This window comes from Bipolaris victoriae (assembly GCF_000527765.1).
Source record: "Bipolaris victoriae FI3 unplaced genomic scaffold scaffold_57, whole genome shotgun sequence".
NCBI classification, from domain to species: Eukaryota; Fungi; Ascomycota; class Dothideomycetes; order Pleosporales; family Pleosporaceae; genus Bipolaris; species Bipolaris victoriae.
Genome location: NW_014575335.1, coordinates 63861 through 85738, shown reverse-complemented (window position 1 = coordinate 85738; position 21878 = coordinate 63861). Strand labels below are relative to the sequence as shown.

At 52.8% G+C, this 21878-nt stretch overlaps 9 protein-coding genes across 9 annotated transcripts; 6 read left to right on the top strand and 3 right to left on the bottom strand.

Annotated features, from left to right (window-relative positions):
* Nucleotides 1-233: 233 nt before the first annotated feature.
* COCVIDRAFT_27770 (hypothetical protein) lies at nt 234-2714 on the top strand (the record flags this gene model as incomplete). The annotated part of the gene is made up of 3 exons (XM_014699811.1): nt 234-379; nt 433-460; nt 495-2714. 3 exons carry the CDS (start codon nt 234-236, stop codon nt 2712-2714), a joined length of 2394 nt encoding a protein of 797 aa, XP_014555297.1.
* Nucleotides 2715-2905: 191 nt separating this feature from the next.
* On the bottom strand, nt 2906-4318 carry COCVIDRAFT_17134 (hypothetical protein; the record flags this gene model as incomplete). Its single annotated transcript, XM_014699774.1, has 1 exon — nt 2906-4318. One exon carries the CDS (start codon nt 4316-4318, stop codon nt 2906-2908), a length of 1413 nt encoding a protein of 470 aa, XP_014555260.1.
* Nucleotides 4319-6271: 1953 nt separating this feature from the next.
* COCVIDRAFT_27768 (hypothetical protein) lies at nt 6272-9630 on the top strand (the record flags this gene model as incomplete). Its single annotated transcript, XM_014699810.1, has 5 exons — nt 6272-6446; nt 6502-6659; nt 6729-6822; nt 6884-7112; nt 7179-9630. 5 exons carry the CDS (start codon nt 6272-6274, stop codon nt 9628-9630), a joined length of 3108 nt encoding a protein of 1035 aa, XP_014555296.1.
* A 3383-nt stretch (nt 9631-13013) lies between these two features.
* Nucleotides 13014-15026, top strand: COCVIDRAFT_17132 (hypothetical protein; the record flags this gene model as incomplete). The annotated part of the gene is made up of 3 exons (XM_014699773.1): nt 13014-13069; nt 13165-13321; nt 13392-15026. 3 exons carry the CDS (start codon nt 13014-13016, stop codon nt 15024-15026), a joined length of 1848 nt encoding a protein of 615 aa, XP_014555259.1.
* Nucleotides 15027-15922: 896 nt separating this feature from the next.
* COCVIDRAFT_102731 (hypothetical protein) lies at nt 15923-17205 on the top strand (the record flags this gene model as incomplete). The annotated part of the gene is made up of 5 exons (XM_014699809.1): nt 15923-15982; nt 16039-16477; nt 16531-16672; nt 16751-17032; nt 17127-17205. 5 exons carry the CDS (start codon nt 15923-15925, stop codon nt 17203-17205), a joined length of 1002 nt encoding a protein of 333 aa, XP_014555295.1.
* Nucleotides 17206-18623: 1418 nt separating this feature from the next.
* Nucleotides 18624-18851, top strand: COCVIDRAFT_102782 (hypothetical protein; the record flags this gene model as incomplete). Its single annotated transcript, XM_014699808.1, has 1 exon — nt 18624-18851. The coding sequence occupies one exon, from the start codon at nt 18624-18626 to the stop codon at nt 18849-18851; it is 228 nt and encodes a 75-aa protein (XP_014555294.1).
* A 516-nt stretch (nt 18852-19367) lies between these two features.
* On the bottom strand, nt 19368-20078 carry COCVIDRAFT_57495 (hypothetical protein; the record flags this gene model as incomplete). The annotated part of the gene is made up of 1 exon (XM_014699807.1): nt 19368-20078. A coding segment is annotated over one exon (711 nt), but the record flags the coding sequence as incomplete, so codon positions are not given.
* Nucleotides 20079-20599: 521 nt separating this feature from the next.
* On the bottom strand, nt 20600-21502 carry COCVIDRAFT_27764 (hypothetical protein; the record flags this gene model as incomplete). The annotated part of the gene is made up of 1 exon (XM_014699806.1): nt 20600-21502. One exon carries the CDS (start codon nt 21500-21502, stop codon nt 20600-20602), a length of 903 nt encoding a protein of 300 aa, XP_014555292.1.
* Nucleotides 21503-21547: 45 nt separating this feature from the next.
* Nucleotides 21548-21781, top strand: COCVIDRAFT_102681 (hypothetical protein; the record flags this gene model as incomplete). The annotated part of the gene is made up of 1 exon (XM_014699805.1): nt 21548-21781. A coding segment is annotated over one exon (234 nt), but the record flags the coding sequence as incomplete, so codon positions are not given.
* Between the last annotated feature and the right edge of the window lie 97 nt (nt 21782-21878).

The following is a 21878-nucleotide window of genomic DNA, read 5'->3' as shown; positions in this document are numbered from 1 at the left end:
TTGTCTTTCACTCCTCATTTCCCCTCACCGGGCAGATTAAATTTGATTGGGTCATCCACACTTTCTCTTACTCTCACCACTCACTCTAAAGTTTCTGCCTGATTCTCTTTCTGCTTTGCTTTGCTGTATCGTGCTTTCCGTGCCGCGCAGGCTTGACTTGCATTGGTTGCAACTGCTCAACGATATTTCCTTACTCCTCAACCTGCACAGGCGCACCTGCCACGGAGCACCAGATGGCGAACGAAGAACAGAGAAGAGCTTTCGAGTCGTATATGGGCCGCGCGAATAGCGACAACGGGCAAGTTCAGAATCCAAGCCAGCCTCTTCCTCAGTATCCTGGATCAGTTGCTCAGCCGGGCAATCCGTATCTTTATCAAGTGTAAGTGGACCTCTATATTTTGGTACTGAAGATTGACTAACAAGCGACTGTAGGAGTTGTTGTCATGGACTTCCTGGTCTGGTATCATACAGTATCACTGCTCACACACAAGTAGCAATTCCCTGGGCTCGGAGTGCCCCCTGCAGCGCCGACGCCGCCACCGGCAGCCTCGTCTTCTGTCGCTTCGTTTCCAGGGTACCAAGGCGGATATTCTCAACAAAACTATGGGCTAGCGTTATACGGTCCAAACGGTATTCCGCGACGTCCGCCGCCACTAGGTGATCCTCAAGCACAGCAACAGCAAGGGCAGCAACATACGCCAACTGGAAGCGTATTCCAAGGACACGTTCAAAGGTCTGAAAGCTATAGCATACAGCCTCCGCCCCCATTGAGCCATAGCGGGTGGCCATACAACCATCCAGATAGCGGAATGGCCAGTCGTCACGATGGTCCAATCGTAGGTGCCGTCATCCCAGCATCTCGCAGCCACACTCAAGAGATGGTACGATCAAGTTCGAGACACAGGAGGGAAGAGTATCATTATCATAGTCGTGACTCGGCTCAGGTGGCTCAAGCGCCGCTAGTAGAAGAAGTGGTCGTGCCAGTTATGCTCTGTCATACCTGCAGTCACTGTGGTCAGATGCGCTCTGCAGGCTTCCATCGAAATAACCCAGTAGTCCCCGGCAGGCCTTTGGTTTCTACGCCGTGCCGCAGATGCAAGAAGAAACTCGACAACTTCTATCGGTCGAGCAGTCGTTATACTCGCATTCGCAAGTGCACAGCCGACGAGCCCTGCGATTGGCCTAGCGAGCCATTCCGAGTCGACGCTGGACAAGATGAGTCTAGAGGTAGACGAAGAAGTAGAGAGGAGGTTTGTATGAACAGATACTCTCCAAGTCGACCCCGGGTGTTAAGACGCGAATCCAGCGTAGCACATCTGGGTTTAGGAGCATTCCAGCAGGCATCAAGAAACGAACGAGTAGCTCGGAGATCCTCATCTAGTCCTGGCCATTCTACCAGGTACACTGGCGGGGTGTGGCCCCCACCTGACATTGTACGCATGGAGCGAAAGCGGGTTGATGATGCGTTCTCTATACCATTTGGGCCACCTTTAGGCTATGCAGCGAAGTCAGACGAAGTATGGCCTCCTCCAGACATTGTTCGGACCCATTTGTATAGGGACGTGGAGAGGAAATCACTACGTCGGCAGAGTTCTAGGATTATCGAACTCAGTCCTTCTCCTTCTCCTCCGCCCTCTCGGCAAAGATCAACCAGAGTCGTCTATCGTAGCGATTCGCAAGAACACCGACGTAGAAGTACAAGCATATCACCTTCTCGCGTCAGATCTCGCGGAGAAAGGCGAAGTGAAGAAGCAGAATCTCGTCTCACAACACACACCCTGCCATTTCGAACAGTCATTTCAGACCGCCAACGTACCTCTTTCCGCGCGTCGGACGAGACTTGTAGCAATGCTGATTCGGTACCCCGTCAACCTCCAGAATCACCAACTTATAGCATCTTGAAACCTGGCAACCCTGACCATCACGACACGACATCCCAACGACGAGCCAGCATGCGCGCAAGCGAGCAAAGCGTGCACGTCGAGGTTGAAGGACCCCCTCGTGTCCGATTCAGCGGCGAGCGAAGAGAGAAACTGTCAGACCTGGAACCGACCCGAAGATCAAGATACAAAGATGAACATGAATCCAGCAAAGAGAAGTCCGAGTATTACCGTGACCATTCTCGTGATCGCGTACAGTACAAACCCCGACCTCGACCACGCCCAAACCAAGACTTTGAAAAAGTCCAAACGAGGTATTGCTCTCCAGTACGTGATAGAGACTATGAAGAAGAAATCCGAGTGGACAAGCAACGTCGTATCTCGCCTTCCCCATCTCCTCCCCCAAGAAGAAGCAGAGAGTACGAGGAGATCCGCGTACGACACGTTTCTCCTCTACCCACTCGCCGCTCATCTCATCAGCACTCCGATCGTGCCACCTCACCCCCACTACCGCCTATATACCGCCATGTCTCGCGCACCGCGGCATTAGATGGCAAACGCTCGGTCACATCTCCCCCACCTCCTCCGCCTGCGGACTCTAGAGACGAAGACCACACGGATTGCAGTAGTGCGGGTGAGGGCGATGTAACGCTGGTGACGAGGTTGTGGAAGGGCATCGATGAAAATGGGAGGCCGGCGACGTTTGTGGAGGAGAGGAGGGAGGTCAAGATGCTTGCGGAGGGGAGTGAGCGGGGTGGTGTTGCGAGTGGGTATCGGGATTTGGGGTATGGGAAGCGGGTTGGTGGTGCTGGGAAGGTGTGGAGGGATGTTTGAATAGATGGGGGATTGCAAATGTCGGGGACTGGACTGGAGACGGGAGGGAAGTTTATGGTGGTTTTAGCTGTATTCTAAGAAGAAGAAAAAAACACAGGGTTCATCATGGTTTTAATTTTCTTTTCCAATTGTATCAAGTCTCTCAAGTGAATAAGAAAGAAAGAAAAAACGAACTGGGCACCTACTACCCTTCACACCGTATCCAAAACCCGACTCTGCAACGAACACAAATCGACAACCATAGCTACACCTGCTACCTCGTTTGCACTCTCCTCCAGGCGCTCCTTGACAAGAGCTTCGGTCGCAGCATCAGCCTCGGCTGCCACCTTGGCCCACGCCGCGGCCTCCTTGGAACCGCCAGCAGAAGGCAACAAGTGGCTTTCGCCCGAGAGCCGTACCAGGGCTTCCTGTGCGTCTTGGTCTGCGGCGGCGAGGTGGGCGGCGAGGTGGACCGTGCGCTGGGTGAGTGCGCGCTCGGTGGTTGCAATGTGTGCGAGGGGAGGGAGGTAAGGGAAGAGTTTGGATATGGGGTTAATTGGTTTCGAAGAGGTAGATACCGTGTTTGCGTTTACGGGCGTTGGTGGAGAGACGGCGTTGTTGTCGTTTGTCGAAGAGTCGTTTTCTTCTGCATTTGGTGCTGGTGCAGGGTTCTGGAGACTGAGATGCGCTTCTAGGAGATTGGCTCGGGCGGCGGTGTATTTGTCGTATGATGCTTGGATTTTTGCTGTTGCTGAGGCACGGTCGATTGCGGAATGGGTTGTGTCGGGTGCAGCAGCTGCAGTGCCGTTCCTGACTGGACGCTTGATGGGTGAGGCGTCTTCGAGGAAAATGCTTTCTTCCTCGAGCTTGGCCAGTTCCCCCTGTATCCAGTCTACAAGTTCATTTCTTGCTTGTTCGAGAGCGTAGACTTGTGATTGGAGAGTTGTCGACGGGGCACTGGGTGCTGTGTCTTGTGCTTTTGTTTTGGCGGCTTGAGCTCGCTCCATGCTTGCTCTTGCCTCCAGAACTTCTTGCTTCAGTTTGAAAATCGATACTTGGTCGTCTTCGGCCTGGAAAAGATTATCCAGACGCTCTGCAGGGACATCAGGTTGCTCGCCAATTGCGCGCTTGACTAAATCTCGGGGATCTGAGGAGGGCGTGGAGGGCTTTGCGCTGAGAAGTTTTTCCAGAGATTCTTGAATGACCTGAAGCTCTGCATGCCGGCGGCGCTGCCGTAGTAGAAAAACATAACCTTGGGTGACATTGTCGTCGTGCTCGGGTTCCGGTTGGGTGGGATTGTCGTCCACGTGACGAGCCCGTAGCTGTTCTAGCGAAGCCTGGAGCTCATTGTGTTTTGCCTGTGCTTTGGCGCGAGCCCGAAGCGCTTGAAGGTATTCAAGACGACTATCCTTCAGGCCGGGAGGATTCGTGTTGGCTGCAGACAGGTTCTGAGGACACTCATGGTTCAGGTGCTGGAGTTGGGTTGATGCATTGACTGGCCGCAGGGTGGATGTCAAGTATTTTGATAGCGTACGTCGAATGCGTAGTGTATCTTGGCGAGAATTGACGTAGGCGGACAATGCTCGGTCAACCTCTGAAATCGGGCACGCCGTCTGGGCTGGCATTGTACTCGAGTTTGGTCAAAGCCCCGGAGTGGGGATTGACGTAGTGGTGGAAATGACAGAGGAGGGAGAGAATGCTATTCGAGGAGTTGTATGCGGCTGAGTAGCCACGGCCGCAGCTTTGACCTGTGTCACGATGCTTTTCAACTTGGGTTTGCGGTATTAGGACAACGCAACGACTGGCGGTGTTTAGGTGGGTTGGCGGGGCTAGGCCGTGATTGGCTGAGCGTGTCCTGCTAGCGCAGATCACGAAAACACGTGCTTTGGGGCTTGGCGCATGTGCATAGAACGATTGCTTGAGCATTGATGGCGGGCAAAAGCATAAACGCAGAAAAAGGCCCGAGTTGTGCTTTTTGGTGGGCGAACGCAAAGAGGGGAATGCATATGAGTGGGAAGAGGGAGGGTCGAGCTAGTTTTCCGGTGGCGCGGTTGCTTTGGGGTGTTCGCTCGTTATTACCAGGAGGGTATTCACAGATGGAAGAGCTTTGGCTGTCACGCACTACAAGGGCCGGTGTTGGGCCATGGTGCACCCTATGTGGACAAGATGGGCAGCAAGAGCTGAGAGCTGACTGTTGTTTCTAGCACTACACCGAGGCAGGAAAGGCACCGGCAGATGTTCTCAGGGGATGTGATGCACTTGACGCCGTTGTCACACAAGTGACCGGCATCGAGTCAGCTATGCGCCATATGTACACAAGTATGGAGCGATGTGGCTGCGGTGTGGCTGCGATGAGGCTGCCTTTACCGGGGTGCTACTCCATCAACCTGTGACTGCGTATGTGTTACATGGAAGCGTGTTAGCGTAGATACAAGGAGACGATAGCGCGTGATGGCCATGGCCCATAAGCTAGACGTGTTTGCAGATGGCAGCCCCACAGACGTAAGCTGCTGGTAGAGATAACGCGGTACAGGGACATGTACCATGCATAGGGCACGATGTGATGTCACATGTCACTACAACTACCTCCGGCACTCAGCAGCGATGGGATGGCGAGGAATGAAATTGACAGCGGAAATGCGGCTTATAGGCAGCCGGAAGCAGAGAAGAGAGAGGTAGATACGAGACAACGGCCCTTTGGACTCGGGAGCTAGTGTGATCAGCAGCAGACAATGTAAGTACAGCAGGGCCCGTGACAAGTTCGATGAGGCATTGCGCGGAATTGCTTTGCGTGGGCGAGGCTAGGACATGGCCGTCTGCGTCAATGAGGGAGGGGGGCGTCCGAGGGGGGCGACGTGCTCTCAGACACGAGGCGGTGGATGATGCAAAAAGTGGACAACGCATCACGCCGGGTGCACCAATTGCAGCGGGCAGCGAGGGCAGGCGGCGGGGAAAATTCAGACGGCCGGGGGTTGGGTGTGCTGGCGACTAGCAAGTACAGTAGTAGCAGTAGCAGTAGCAGTAGCAGTAGCAGCAGAGCAGCGATGCGAAACGGAGGCACTGGTGGGCTGCAGGGCGAGCGAGCAGGAGGGAGAGGGATAGGGCACAGGGCGTTGTGGCAGGCCGCTTGGCGCGACAGGGGTTGCAGCGAGGCATGGCATGGACACAGGCGGTGGGATGCCATGGCATAGGCCTGATGGGCGGTTTATTTCGCTAGGCCCCAAACGAGCATCAACTGCCCTGTCTCGCCTCTCTCCTTTCCCGCCCGCCACCAGTGATAGCACTCTCGCGGCGGCCAAAAGCAGTCGCGGACATCTTGCGCCCGCCCGCCGTTTTCTTTTTTTTGCTTGCTACTTACATTTCCACACTCCGCGAGCCACCAAAAAGTAATCCGGTACTGGCCCCAAATAGTCCAGGTCCCTGCGTCTGCACTGTACCGCATCGCACCGCACCGCCCCAGGCCGCGTCGCGCGCCGCCCTCAGTGATTATCTCCCGGGCAGGGGCTCAAAGTAAATACTCCGGCACACCACCCACCCTCACACCACCCGAGAGGCCAGGCCGCCCGCCCTTCCTCACCATGCCTTTCTTCAAGAATGTCTTCAATTCAAAGGACAAGCAAAAGTCAAAGACGGCTCCCGAGCCCGCCGCTCCCCCCAAACCTCGCTGGGAAGAGTCATGGACGCGCAAAGAGGTGGCTCCAGAAGAGATCCAGGAGCTCGTCCATGTCTGCACACAGGAAATAAAGTCGAGGGGTAAGTCGACGCTGCGAATTGGCTCCTGTCCAGCCCCAACTGACCCGCACTCCAGCCCTGGACATGCCCTTCATGCTACTGCCCTTTCGCCCCACCTCAGACACAAGCGCCTCGCGCAACTTCATTCGCAACTTCTTCAAGGCTGCCTATGAAGAAACAGGCCAATATTCGGGCGAGCGCCTGGCACAAGAATTGCGTCTGACCGAGCCCTTGGTACACTACCCCACCACCTCCCCCTCCCCTCTCCCCCCCAAAGACAGTGCTCCGTACTGACCCATACAGACGCTCTGCAGTATTATCAAATGGTGCTGGAGCAGGTTGCCCGGCGGCGTAGTCACCTGGGACGCTTATGAGCTCTTCCGCATTGGCGAGTCTGGTGAGTTCTCGAACATAACCTCTCCTTCACCCTTCCTCGCTTGCTGACTCGATGCATCTAGATTCAAACTTTGCCCGACATTCTTTCGACACGTTTATCCCTATGAGCGTCGAGTCCGAGTCACGCAAGAGCATAATCTTCGACTTCTTTGACCTATTGTCTTCTGTGGCTGCCCGAGGCAAGACTAATGGCATGGGTGGTAGAAAGCTTTCTCGTCTTGCAGGCTGGTGGGCATTCGAGTTCCATGAAGATAACAAGGGTTTCGACGGAGGTTACCGCACATGGGAGAAGTAAGCGCGCAGGCTGCACTTGACCCCTCCAAAAAAGAAAGAAAGAATAAACTGACTCGTCTCTAGGGCTGCAGATGCAGCAAGTCATCTCTTCTTCGCCTATCTGCGATCGCTTTCACCAGACACAAATGTGGTCGGAGCCATATCCGCCCTACCACGGTCCCTTCAAGCCCTACTCTCCCAGACTGAATATCCTCCCCAGGTACCCACCCTGATGCAGACGCGCACGACCAAGGTGGTCATGATCGTAGACTCGGTTTCGCCTACGCCATTTGCCCTACTCCGCCGCGCAAAACACTTCGAGTACCGAGACGATGACCGAGCCTTGCAGAAGTTTTCAGAGTACGAGGATACAGTCAAGGCTCTGACTGATGAGTGTCGCAGAGTGCTCGAGTGCATTTCAACCGCCAACCAGTCTAACGTAGCAAGTTTGACAGACCCCACTACACCAGACCCCTCGTGGTCCCGCTTCGAGGACTTTGGATTCGCAGGCATCTTGGATAATCCCGGCACCACCAACGGATCCTCGCTAGGTGGCGGTCCAAGCGACTTTTCTACCTTTGGACCTGCTGCACGCACAAAGAATGCCGACTTTGGTCGCCCTACCACTCCTTCGTGGGCAGATTTCCTGTCTTCTGGGTTCGCAGACGAGAACAATAAATCTCCACCAACCACTCTCCTCATGCCGAACCAGAAGCTCCCGCCCCTGGGTGAACATCGTGTGCACAGCTCGCAATCCCACATGCGCAATGGCCTCAAGGAAGACGATCTTGATCCTGGTGAATTGGCTAGTATCACCAAATTCGAACTCGACGAAACGTTTTGGTGGGTATGGATGATCAGCTTGGCTTCTGAGGAGACCGCGGATCGCAAAGCCGCCTTCGGTCGATGCACATTGATCGAGACACGCATCCAAGGCGCAAAGTGGCTGGTCATGGAGGAGCAAGTCAAGGGTGCCTCGGATGGTCCTGAGGAAGGCGCGTACATTGTGGAGAAGAAATCAAAGTTCAGTTTCACAAAACGTGGGCGACTTGGTCGGCGCAAGTCAACCGGCAAGAAGCCATCTCTTAAGGAACCCTATAACCGCTCTACCAACGACACTCCCATGAGCAAGACTAGCATCGGACCAGACCAGCACGCGAGAATCCAGGCTGCAGCTGCAAAGTTGGCCCAAGGTGAGCGAGACGAGAAAGACGCAAGGGAACTCGCCCAGCGTCGAGGACGCCACGATGACACCACATCTGTCAAGACAAACAGCGTACTGACCCTACAGCCGCACTTGGTTAACGAGGCCGGTCCAGCTATGAAATGGGACAAGAAATTTGGCGAGGCTGCGCTCGATCGCGACGCCCTCCGTGCACAGTACCTGGGTGATACTAGTGCTGGTAAAGGGTCAAAGAACAACTTGCACTTGACTGCCAACGGGCGCACGTCACCGATGCCTTCGAATGCATCGAACCGCGAACTGCCTCCTCTACCTAAGTCAGAGAAGGATCCCGACGAATCCGTCACGCCAGTGCCTTGGCCAGACTCGCCGATTCAGTCACCCCGTGCTCCGGTCAAGTCATACCAACCAGCATCTGCTCCAGAGAAGACATTGTCTCCCGAAGAGGTGCCTCTTCCTGATGACAAGTCGGCACAGGCATCTACGACTCCCAGCCAGCATCCTGCTCTGAGGAAAGCAGTAGCCTCCCAACCTAAAGATCGTGTCAGTGAGGACAAGGGGGCCGTGCCTGAAAAGAAGCACTCGCCGGCCAAGCTCAAGAAGAAGGAAGGAGGCTTCCGAAAGCTGTTTGGTAGGAAGAAGACGGAGACACCAGCAGCTGGCCAGCCCGCGGATGACTCTTACTTCCCACCGGATGCTGTTCGTAGCGAGTCTCGAGTTGATGACCGCCAAGCTAGCGCACGAGTGCCATCTCCAACATACACTGATGAACAGCCCGAGCCTGTACGCGCTCCGTCACCAAAGTTTGATCCTAGCCCTGCCGACTCGTCTACCGGCATACCCGAGCCCCATTCATCTGCTGAACCTATCCCTGGCGGCCCTGCTACTCAGCAAGAAATTGACAATGCCTTTTCTCGTTTTGACCAAGGCCCAATGGAAGAGATGCCTGCTTTCGTTCCTGATGATAGCGATGAAGATGCCGCTGTGGCTCCATCTGTTCCCCGACGACCAGTTCAACAGGCCAACCCAAGGACACCAACTCAGCGTGCACCACATGAAGCGGATGACGTGTCGGAGGAATCTGTGGATTTTGCCAAGCAGCAGTCACCATCGCACGACCGATGGGCGCAGATCAGGAAGAATGCGGCAGACCGTGCAGCTAGACTGAGCGAGGAGCAGGTTCGCCGTAGCCGCAGTCAGAGCCAGAGCCAGCGGACTGATGAAGGCGAGACAAGCGGCGAGGAGACGATTGAGAGCCGTGTTGCGCGCATCAAGGCACGTGTAGCTGAGCTGACTGGCAATGTTGACGGTCAGCCAGTTGCAACTGGGCCTGGCGCAGGCAGACAGTGGTAGATTGTGCAATGGTAAGGGCAAGGCTTCTTTTGTTGGCTGTTGTGAGAGTGTGGGGACTAACACGAGAGAGCAGATTCCTTGCAAGCATTACAAGACCGCCCGTCTGAATTTCCAAGCGTACCAAAGAGCTCGATACCCTTTTTATCCCGATTTTGCGGCTGTTTTCCTCCGGTTATACCTATTTTTTTTTGTAACGACAATTGGCCCCCAAACTTGCTTTCCCTCTGCCGCTCTCTGCCTCTCTGTGTGTGTTATTCGCAACAGGCTGTAATAATCAGTTATCAACCACTCTCAAACACTGAGACATATAAGATGGAGAAGTAGAGTTCTAGTTGTCTGTTTTTTTTGTTCTTGATCTTTTTCTTTTCTTTCTTTCTCCTTTTTTTTTCTTCGTTTGTTCGTTAAAGATACCTTGGGAGGGAATGTACATTGGTGTCTATATACATATGTTCTAGTGCTCTCTCTCTCTCTCATTCCCCTTTCTCCCCTCTGCCGTGGTCGTCGTTTGTGTGGTGATTACGTTTGTGGGGGAATAAGAAGGGGCAGTGATGGTTGGGGAGGTGTATGGAGTGGAGTGGGGGTGGGAAAAACGAGGAAATTTTAATGCAGATGCGAGATTTTGTGTTTTTGTACGTGCGTGCGTGCGTGCGTATGCATGGGTGTTTATATTTTTTGTTTTGAATCTTCTTTTCGTTTTGTTTTGCTATCCAAGTGAAGTGAGAAGGACGGGTGGTTTTGATGTGTGCGTGTGTGGATGTTTTTTTGTGCGCTTGGGTGACTTTTTGTGATTTGAAAGCTCGAATTAATAATTTTTTTTTTGCCAAAGTTTACATACGTATTCACTTTTCCTACTTTGTCCCTTTTATTTCTCTGATTTTTGCTAATTCATATGGTCTATGCTTTTTGTTACCACCTCTTTCCTCCCCCCCCCCGCCCCCTTCATTCCCCCTTCAGAGATGTGGGCTCATGATATGGGACTCGTACGATATAACTATATCTAATTTCCAGCCGCGAACAGAATATGATAATGGGTTCGTTTTTTGTTGTTATTGGGGGGTTAATTTCCAAAAAACATATAAGTCAGGCTATAATATCGCAGGTATATACGAATACGAAAACTTAACTTTGCTTGAGGGGGTAATATGGCGTCATGATATTCCAAAGTTTCCACACCCCCTGGTTTTTTGTTGGTCTTATGTTTTTTTTTCAATACGAACATTGGATGCAGACCCGGATGTGTGCGGATATGTTGGTAAGAAAAATGTGAGAGAGAGAGAGAAGGGAGAGAGAAGGGAGAGAGAAGAGGATACGAGGTGTATGCTAGGGTTTCAGGTATATTGTGGCGTTGAGCGATGGGTGAAGTAGTACTATACAAGAGAGTGTTAAGATGGAGTAAGCGCCGACGGAGAGAGTGTGGAGTGATGATACTGGAAGTAGTGGATATTGTTGTTGTGGTTGCTGTTAAGAAAAGAAGGGACGCAATTAGTTCTGCAGGTTGCATGTGGCATGGGTTTCCCAGGAATAGCTGTGTGCATGCAAGGTAGTTCATCTAACATGTAGCTTGTGCGGTTAAGTTGGAAGTTGTGAGAGACAAGGGGGGATTTGTTCGGATCGGGTTATTTGGTGGTGGGGAACAACATGATGTGTGGGTATGTACCTGCATATGATGTGCTGCTGGAGTTGTGCAGTTGACCAGTAGGGAAATAAAGAGGAAGTTGGTCTTGGGACATGTGTGACTAAGAATAGAAGGCGAGAAGGGTACCTGCACTTGAGATGCGTGGGGTCGCTTTTGTGAACGTGACCATGCTGGTTGCCTAGGAGCGATATCATGTTGCTGGATGCCTCAATTAGAAGAATCAGACAAGCAGCATCCAACTGTACCGCTAGACGACTGCATGGATACGGCGCGGGTGGTGTTCGTGTCGGCGGATCTTCTCTAATCACGGACTACGGCCCCGCAGGTGGGGTATACGAAGGGGCAAAGCAGCAGCTAGCAGAGGCAAAGCGAAGACAATGCGAAGGAAGCGGGCGGGCGGCTATGCAGGTGAGATGAGTAATGGCAGCTGGGGAACGAGAGGGGTTTGGTGGGCAGAGAAGGCGTGAAGGAAAAGAGAGGGTCCAAGGATGGGGTGGTTGATGGGCAAGTGTGGGTGAGGAGGCAGTTGCGGTCGAGGTGCGTCATTGGAGTGGATTTTGGGACATGCAGGCTGCTAAAAATATCGCGTTTGGGGGGCGTGATGCGCGCTAGGAAGCGCGGTGCTGCGAGCCCTAATCCAACATCACAGCTACGTGGACTGGGCAGGAATGGGGAGCGAAAAGGTGGTTGTTTGGGCGTGATGTCACGATGCAGGCGCGGCGTGCACAAATGGCTCCATGTCGCAGAGAAAGGACAAGCAAGTAAGTAGCGACGAGGACAATGCGGCTCTGTGTGAGGAGCAAGCAGTGCCGCACAAGGCGGATAGGTCAGTGGTATTATGAAGGGGGATGAATTAGGCCGCAGTTTCAGAAGGGGGAATTCCCCGCCTCCGACGGCGACGGGAGTTAGTACTAGAGATGGGATGCTTCGCCATGTGTTGCAATTGAGACGAGGCTTGGCAAAGGGCGCAATGCAGCAGCAGCGCGCTCTGGGCCGGCGTGTGGCAGGGCCTGGTTGATTTCAGGACGTGTTGCACGGGTCGAGGCAGACATGGGCGACATGGGCGACATGGGGTGAGGTGTGCAGGCACAAGCACAAGCGCCGAGGGAGCTGTGATGGATCTGACAGCCAGGCAGCCAGGCAGGCAGTCTCTGCTGCAGTCCGAGTCGAGGGCTCGCGACAGCAAGTATGTGTGCTGCTCCTAGTAGTCTTGCGATACATATGTCCTTAAAATAACTCTGGAGGGCTAGAGGGCGAGGGCGGAAGATTGACACGGCGGCGGCGCGGCCAATGGGGGAGTGGGTGATGGGTGGGCCGGTCGAGCCAAAGCAGGCAAATAGGCCGTAAGCGGGCATTTTAGCGACGGCCATGGCCTGGTGAGCGCAGACGCCAGGCTTCTAAATATAGGGGCGCCCGCCCGCTCCATCGTCGCTCTCTCCAAACCACATTTCGCCCAGCCCAGAGCCTCAGCAACGCCGCGCCTACATACTGCTGCAACTCCCCCCCATCAACCCCCCCCCTCTGCGCTGCACCCCCAGCCCATATAGCCCTCGGGTCGCCGAGACGATCCGCCTCGCCCACAGCGCCGACTTTGGCCGCCCGCCCGTCCTCTGCTGCTGAAACACTGGCCGTGAGCGTGCCGCGCAAGCTACTAGTACCACCTCGATTCTTTTGTGCTCCACGACCCTTTGCTAGCCCACCTCCCCGTCGCTCCATGCGCTTTGACGTCTAGCATCCTCCATCCACCATGGGCCGCAGAAAGATTGAGATCAAGGCCATCAAGGACGACCGCAACCGCTCTGTGTAAGTCGACTCGACTCCATTTTCCCTTGCTCCCATCGCCTTCCATCGCGCCCCATCGCGCCCATTGCTACCCTCGCAGAGCTGACCACCCCCAGCACCTTCCTCAAGCGCAAGGGCGGCCTGTTCAAAAAGGCCCACGAGCTCTCCGTCCTCTGCTCCGTCGACGTGGCAGTCATCATCTTCGGCCACAACAAGAAGCTGTACGAGTTCTCGTCGGGCGACATCAACGAGACCATTGGCCGTTACCAATACGTAGGCATTCCCCCATTGGCCCCGGATAGAGAGTCGCGCTAAAACGGCATGGCACTGACAGGTTACCCAGTATGGCGGCGCACACGAGCACAAGGGCCCCGAGGACTTCATGGGCAAGAAGGACGGCGACGACGACGACGATGACGACGAAGACGCTCCCCTTCCCCAAGACTCGCACACGCCTCCCGACCACCCCATGATGCCCCATCACATGCAGCATTCGCAGTTCCAGCACATCCGACACGCTGCCCCCTCCATGTCGCCTCCCATTGGAAATGGCGCCTTCCAGCAACGCGGCCCTTCGCCCCAGCCTCCCCACCATCTGTCGCGACCCAACTCAAGGGTCGGACACATACGCCGCCCCAGTTCAAACCTCGCTCCGCCCCAGCCCTACCCTTCGCAACCACCGGCGCCTCCCAACAACTATGCCTATATGCCAAATCCGCCTTTCTACAACCCCCAGCCAGCTCCGCAGATGGCCCCGAAGCCCCAGCCCACTCCACCAGCCTCACAGTATCAATTCTCGCATCCAATGCCTGCGCACCCCCAGGTTCAGTACATGCAACAGGAGCAACAACGCCGGCAATCTATGCCGCCCACCTTCCAGCAGCAACAGCAGCAGCAGCAGCAAGATCAACAGGCACAAGCGCAGGCACAGGCACAAGCACAGGCGCAGGCACAAGCGCAGGCTCAGGCTCAGGCACAGGCACAGGCACAACAACAACAGCAGCAGCAACAGCAACAGCAACAACAACAGCCCCCGCCGCCTCCACCGCCTCAGCCCCCGCAGCCACAGCAGGAACGCCCAGAACAACCCACCATCATCGTCCCATCTCCACCTCAACAAAACAACTTTCAGAGCCCCCCTCTTCCCCAGCCAAAACCCCTGCATGCATCTGCCAGACACAGCATTTTCACTCCAATCGACGACAGCCAGTCTATGCTAGCAGCGCATTGGGGTAGTAGCAGCAACAACAATGTCAACGCACAACGCAACGAAGCCCCATTTATCAAACAGGAAAACCGAGCCCAGTCTATTGACGTTGCTACCATACACCGACCGCAGCCGGATGGAGAGCCAAAACCTCAGCCGCAGCCCCCGCAAGCCCAGCCACCACCGCAACGAACACAGTCTACATCTTCAGTGCCCATTATTCCCCCACCATCTCGCACAAACAGTCTACGTATGGGTGAGAGCAAGCCAAGATTAAGGGTCCAAATTCCAAGTGAACACTCGGATGCTGGCAGCGCAACTGCCGACTCATCGCCCAAGGATTCTGGCACAACTGGCGCAACACCAGGACGAAGCACCGACGCATCGCATTCTTCAGGTGTTGTCCTTCCTCCGCCTTCGCCGAGCGCCAATTCGTTGCTCAGTGCTGGTGCAACAGGCCCGCCAAACCCATTCGCTCGTCCCCCACCACCGTCAAACAGCAACTCATACGGGAGAAGCAATGACATGGAAACCCCAATCTCGGCACTCCCCAGCCGATTTGTGGAGAATGGCCTTCTTCCTTCTCCATCAAGCTTTTACCCTGAATGGGGTTTTGGCCGCGATTCCAACATGCTGCCGAGTCCCTTGACCTTTCAGACTCCAGTAGCTCCAAACGGCCCTAGCTTTGCGCGGGATGACTCTGCAGAGCGCAAGCGAAAGACATCGGATCAGGGGTCGGATGACGGCAACCAGAAGCGGGTCAAGACGTGATGGGAGCAACGAGTGCGGAACCCTTTTTTTCTTATGCACGGCCACTTGGCTCCGGTCGTCTGTAATTGTACAAGCGTATCTTGTTCGACCCGGCTGTTTCTCTTTTTTTTTTGCTTTTTGATCTTGGGCAAGCTAGCCATGCTCGATGCATGCACCCCACATATTACTGGTATCCTGTTTGTTGTTGAATTTTGGGTGCAGGGGCGTTGGATACCCACGGCAGCTGTTGTTGTTATTGTTGTCTGCTATTCACTATCTCTTTTTACAATTTGATGACTGCGGGCGGGTATTTTCTCCACACACTAGCAATAGCATGACGAACGATGAGTAGTTGAGTAAGGTCAAAACTGTTTCTTCTTTGTACATACATAGTAATACAAATGACATGTTGGCCGAGTTTCTAGAAGCACCGAATCAGCACCATGCCGGAAAGTGGCGCGACGAAAGACCAGCTCGTATCAGGCCAGAAAGGCAACGAGTGCAGTGATTGGATGACTGAAGTCGCTGACTGAAGTTATTCTCGCGTGTGATGGTGAAGGTGGGCACGCAGCGTCATAGGGCCAAGCCGGTGCCCCGCTACGCTTGCCGCTGCGGCTGCGCCTCTACCCAAGGCACCCTCGCTGTAGCTGCCAGCCGCAAATGGGCTGTGAAGGAAACCCAAGATTGGGCTTTGACTGTTTGAATCTGCATAGTTTCTTTGACGGCGGCGTCCTCGTCTACCGGTGCGTCCCCTTGCTGGCATCTTCCTCGCAACTGAACTCTCCCCCTGTCCACCTGACGGCTGTTTGCGATCGCCGAGCACCTGAAGCTTGGTGTCACATTCATATATCAGCCCTCGGCCTTGCCAACAACTTGCTCTCACCCCTCCAAACGCCCACGACCAATTCAATCACAACATGGCGTATAACAAAGGCTTCAACCCAGACAGGTTGCCCATGCATGCTGAGCCCGAACAGGTCCGTCTTTGTTCAACTTGCAATACTACTACAGGTGCAAAACTGACGTAGCTCAGGCTGCCGCTATGATGTCGCAAAATGCTACCACAGCCTCACGCCCACCGCGCACAAGCTCTGCGCGCCCTGACTACAACAAGCCTCCACCACCTGTTCCCAACCAGCGATACGATACACGTCCAGACGACCGCTATGGCGGAGGAGGTGGTCGCGGTGCAGGAGGAGGTGGAGGAGGAGGATACGACAGCCGACCCCCGCCAGGCGCATACAACGATGCGCGCTATGACAATCGTTATGATTCGCGACAAGACAATAGAATGGGCCTTGGATCGCCTCCACCAGCAAACTATGGTCAAGGACCGCCACCACAGGGCTATCATGGAAGACCTCAGCTTGCGCAGCAGTCAAGACCCCCACCAACGCCGGCGCCCGCCCCACCAAGAGATGGAAATGATCGCGAGGCCCTGTGGAGACTGTTTGGCGCTGTGGACAAAGACAGTATGCCATGTTTACATTTGGTCAAATTGACAAGTAACTAACCATTGCGACAGGAAGTGGTGAGCTTACAGAAGCTGAGCTGCGAACTGCCCTTGTAAACGGTGACTGGACGCCTTTCGACCCCCATACTGTACGCATGATGATTCGAATGTTTGACACCAACAAATCCGGCACAGTCAATTTTGACGAGTTCTGGTATGCCATTCATTGCCTCCCACTTTCCATACCCATGACGAGATTCACATACTAATGATCTCTTTTTCACTCGTACAGTGGCCTCTGGGGTTTCCTCTCTGCCTGGCGCGCTCTTTTCGACCGCTTCGACCAGGACCATAGCGGCAGCATATCATATGCTGAATTTAACGAAGCCCTGATCGCCTTTGGATACCGTCTTTCCCAGCAATTCGTCACTCTGCTCTACCGCACATATGACCGCGACGGCCGCAATGCACTCAGTTTCGACTTGTTCGTCCAGGCATGTATTAGTCTGAAGAGAATGACGGATGTTTTTAAGAAGTATGATGAGGATCGCGACGGTTATATCACGTTGAGCTTGTAAGTGGAACTTGGTTTGGGAGATGCAACCCCCTCTCCGTTCATGATTTCGGTGAATAAGTTTTGCTAACAAGTACATTTTCTGTGTCTGCAGCGAGGAGTTTCTCACAGGTGCGCAAGCTTTGTTCCTCTTCAACTCGATTTCGGCCTCCACTGATACCGGTCTTTACTAGAAATCATCCGCCAGCGATGAGCTAGCGCCACAGGACCAAGCACGCGACTCGATAATCGCGCACATTTGCTATATATGAGACAAAGTTACTCATATCTATGACCTGAGCACTAGCTTTGCATAAAATCTAACATGGCGGTCTACATGTACCCCTGGTAATTTTGGCTTGGCAGAGAAATGGATATACTTAGGGCAGCTGTTGATTTACCTTGGAAGAGAGAAGAGCGAGGGAAGCAACATGTTAATGGGTATATAGTAAACGCATGTAGTAGTACGCTGGGTGATATCTGGGTAGGGATATGTGGTTGTGGTGTTGATTGGGTGGACGAAACTCCCTCGTCAACTTGATAGCAGACAGCAAACCACATTGCTAAAGGTAAATGAATGTAGATACCCGTTTAGTAGTTTTTTTCTTTTCGCATTTTTGTCATGTTTTTTGCATTGAATGAGTTGAATTTCGAATACAAACCTTCACATTTAGTAAGCTTTTCATTATACGCAATCTCTTCTTGCCCCTTCATATCTCGCCCTACTAACCTAATACTGAATTCCCGCACCTCCACCACTTTCAGTCATACATTTCCCTCCCTTGCCGCCCCTCCTCCCCCCCCCAGACCCCCAGACCCCAACATCATGATAATAACAATATGTTCCCCCACACTATTACTGCGGCCTAATACCACTTATCGCCATGTCCGATTTGTACATGAGAATATCAAGATCGTAGTCATCATCTTCGTATACTGATGTGGGTATAGTTAGAAACACTGCTTTTCTTTTTGTTTGAATTTTTTTTTGGGGGGGGAGTTGTGAGGATGCGAGGACGATATGGAATGGGAATGTTTTACATGGTTTTTTTGCCCAGGCATGGTTTGTGATTGGATTGGTGGCTGGATTGTAAATCGACTTTGCGAAACTGGTTAGTTGACATTTGCACACAAATGGTCTTTTTTTTTGGGGGGGTGAAGCGATGGATATGTAACGTGCACACGTATTCAGATACTAACGGCGTGGTCTCTATGGATGGTACAATTGTGAATGGAGTGTGTTATCGTAGATATTGATCCCTCCTGCAAACTTTCTTTCCACTCCGATGGAACATCGGAGTGAAACCGATATTTACCATAATCTCATGTTTGAGGAAGAAGAAGAAGAAGAAGAAGAAGCTGATGCTGAAACAGCGTCGACACTAAGCTCACATATCTGGCGTTGATGCACTGTCGTTTTGCGAAAGACAACGCCGATTCGATATATGCGCCCTTCCTGACTCTGAATCGTGACATCTTCATTGTCGCTTCGTGTGGCGTTACGCTGGAGACGGAGGAAAAAGCCATGCCTATCAGCATCTGAAAACGTCGCTCCTCTCATTACGATAACGCAGCTAGTTGCAATACACAAGAAAATGGTAAAGGTAGAGGAATGAGAATTCAATGGCGCTTCAAAGCACAACTCAGTCATTTGAATGGACGAGAGAGAGTCTTCGACCCTAAGGACCATTGTATCCGGATCCCATATAGACTTGTGTTCGTGCACCCATCTACCGCTAAACGATGCGGTCCGATGTGTTTGATTTACCATTTGATATCCCATGTCCCACAGAGTTTCCGATGCTTCGACGACGATGTCTACATGGCCCCACCAGTATGAGTGTAAGTCGTAACCCTCACTGGGTTCTCGTATGGTGATTGTTTGATCAGCTGCCTTTACAGCATGTCTTGCACTCAAAAGCACTGTAGTGTATTCAACCGGTTTACCAGAAGACCAACGGACTCGGACACTATCACGGCTAATTACCGTCGAATGCTCAATGTTGTCTGCATTTGCGTGGATGAAAATGCCCAGGAATTGCCTTTCTTCACCTACTGAGCAGCCAAGCAGTCCAACCCAGTACGAATATTTAGCAAAACCATACTGGGATACATACAGACTTGGTAATTGTATAGTTAACCCGAGGGTTGTTAGAGTAGGCGAAGTGATTGGGTTTATAGCGTATTCCAAATCGCCGCAATCGGTGAAGTCCTTGGGCGATTTTGCCAGTATATCAAGACTAGCATTCTCGTATATTATCGAGTGCTTGAAATATTTGAACAGAGGTTCTGTTTGACGCTTGATGTCAAGCCGCGGCCCCCAAGCAAGTATTGAATCGTCATTCACTCTTCGAATAATCTCTTCTTGCAGGCGACGAAAGGCCCGGTCACCTTCCCCGTACAGCAGCGGCAGGTTGATGTTGAAAATTCCCAATAGACAGTAAGCCATGTCTTCTGTACGGGTCGTCTCTCTTGTTGAGGCCCACGACATTCTCTTCGCAACGCAGTGATCACCAAACATACCGCCATTAGCATGACATCTGGCCCTTGTCCCCTTCAAAGCGGTCACATCTATTCCCGTTATTTCGGATATCAATTTCGAATGGCCAGACTTTCGGCCTAACCAGTGCCACTCGCAGTTGTAGAATTCAACGTCTCTCGGTGCCAAGAGTTCTTGTAGCGTCCAGCCTCTGGTAAACCATCTACTTTTGCGAAACTGTTCACCCATCCCTTCTTCCAGGACATCTGAGAGATATGCATAGCAGTAAATTGCGTCCCTGTACCAAGCAAACATGGAGTTGATAGCCTCGGAAAGCTCTGAGCTGGATCTCTTATCAATGCAGCAGGTATCAACCCATGCATAGTTGAGCTTATCACGGATTGCTTGTTGGCAGGTAAACTCAATCTTTCTGTATCCTGCTCGGGCTTGCGTCGCTGGTGTAGAGAGAGGGAGGTCAAGGAATGTCACCTCGTCATTGCTCCAGGTGTGTGATAGGATGGCGTAAGGCGGAATATTGCTGCCGAAGAACTCTTCGAGCTCAAGGGTTAAGCAGTTTATGAGACGCATTGTGGGAAATCTGTTGTTGTGATTGTTGAAGTTCTGAGTGTAATGCAAGGCAACAGCAGCGGGGTGTTCGTAAAGAAGGCTGGAAGGCTGAAGGCTTGCTCGGCTAGCTCTAGCTTAGTAATGAACATCTCTACACTGTGAACACTAGTAGTTCACGATTGCGTTGATTGATATCGATGAGATTTTCTTCTCTTTGCCATCCTTGTTTCCCCACGTCCCTATATGCTCATCTCGCGTTCTGCATCACTCATGACATGGAAATAGGGTTCAACATATCAAATTCTACATAAATCTCCACCAGATCGTCTATGATGCAATCTGGTATCCGGGGGGTGGGTATATAACAAACAGAACAAACAAACAAAGGAAAAACGTTACACCTCAACCAGTCAATCGTAATACATGTTCGCATATCTCGGTATCCGTACACACGTTCAATTTGATTCTTCAAATCCAGGCATTCGTTTCATCCAGCGCGCTCTCTACGCGTTGTGGTATTTTCTTTTGTTTGGTGGATACTCTTAGATGACCGACTTCCTGGGGGTGTGCGAACGGCGCTCTCTCCAGCTAAAGCAGAGAGCTACGAACCAAGTAAGGACAGCAAGGAGCATGAGGCCAGTTGCAGCCCATGTCAAGGCGAGAAACTTGCCACCATAGTGCGATTCAAGGCCGATTTGGTTTCCGTGTTCGTTGACGACGTCGTTACCTTTGATCATGACAGCAGTGACGAGGGCGCTGGCGACGGAAATGGCTAAAAATGCCGAGAGACCAAGGCCGATGTTTAGAGCTGCACTCAGTCTTCCTGAAGTGAAGATGCCAACAAGGCTGGCGACGAGGGTCAAGAAGATGAGGCAGATTGCGATGACGTAGAGAACGAACATGGCTGCCATGACAGCATTCAACGCATCGATGCCCTTCTGGATGTCTTCTGGCCATTGGATGTCTCGTAGGGTGATGTCTATACCCGATCTGTTTAGGGCTTGTTGGATGATGTCGGTTGGATTGAACTTGTACATGGCCTTGTTTTTGGAGCATTCGGTAACGTTTTTGCTAATGTCGTCTTGCTTCAGGGTCGCATTAGCCACCTCGTCGGGTGTGTACTGTCCCTGGCAATAGTTCAGCATGTGTGCTGAGTACCAGTCCTCGATGCCAGCGCGCTCGCGGAACTCGTCTATCTTCTCATTGATTTCATCGGTGATTGTATTGGTGATGGAGTCTGGGATGAGATCGATGATATTAGACAGGGTGGAGTCGTCGGAGTTTGAGACTCTGCTGACGAGATTTTGTCCAATGGCCGAGGTGTTGAGTGTGAGGAGCGAGTAGTCTTCCATGAAACCCTTCTTATGGCCTGCAAAGAGACAGAGGAACGAGAGAATCAGGGCTGCAGTACAGCATAAGACGGGTACAAGAGCGATGAAGCGCATTGTTGCGAGTTGTTTGTTGGTGTATTGCAGTGGCAATGAGTGCTAGTGAGCGACAGTGTTGAAAGAGTACGTGAACAAGGGTGGCGTGAGGACGCGCGGGCAAGAGCGACTGAAGGACTTTGTTGTCCACAAACAGCGGCGAAAGGCACAAAGTACTGCACTTATAGGCGGGCATGCCCACCCAAAGCCTGGAATGCGACGGTAATGAGTCTGGGACCCGCACGTCACTGGCGCAGGGTCTCATCGTGGAAGCAGCCGAGCAGGCAGCCAGTCAAATAACGGCTCAGCCATAAGATCAACGTCTTGGGCGACGGATCTGACTGGTTTTAGCACACCGACACGACGTTGACGTGGTTCTGGGCGGCTGTTGTTGCGG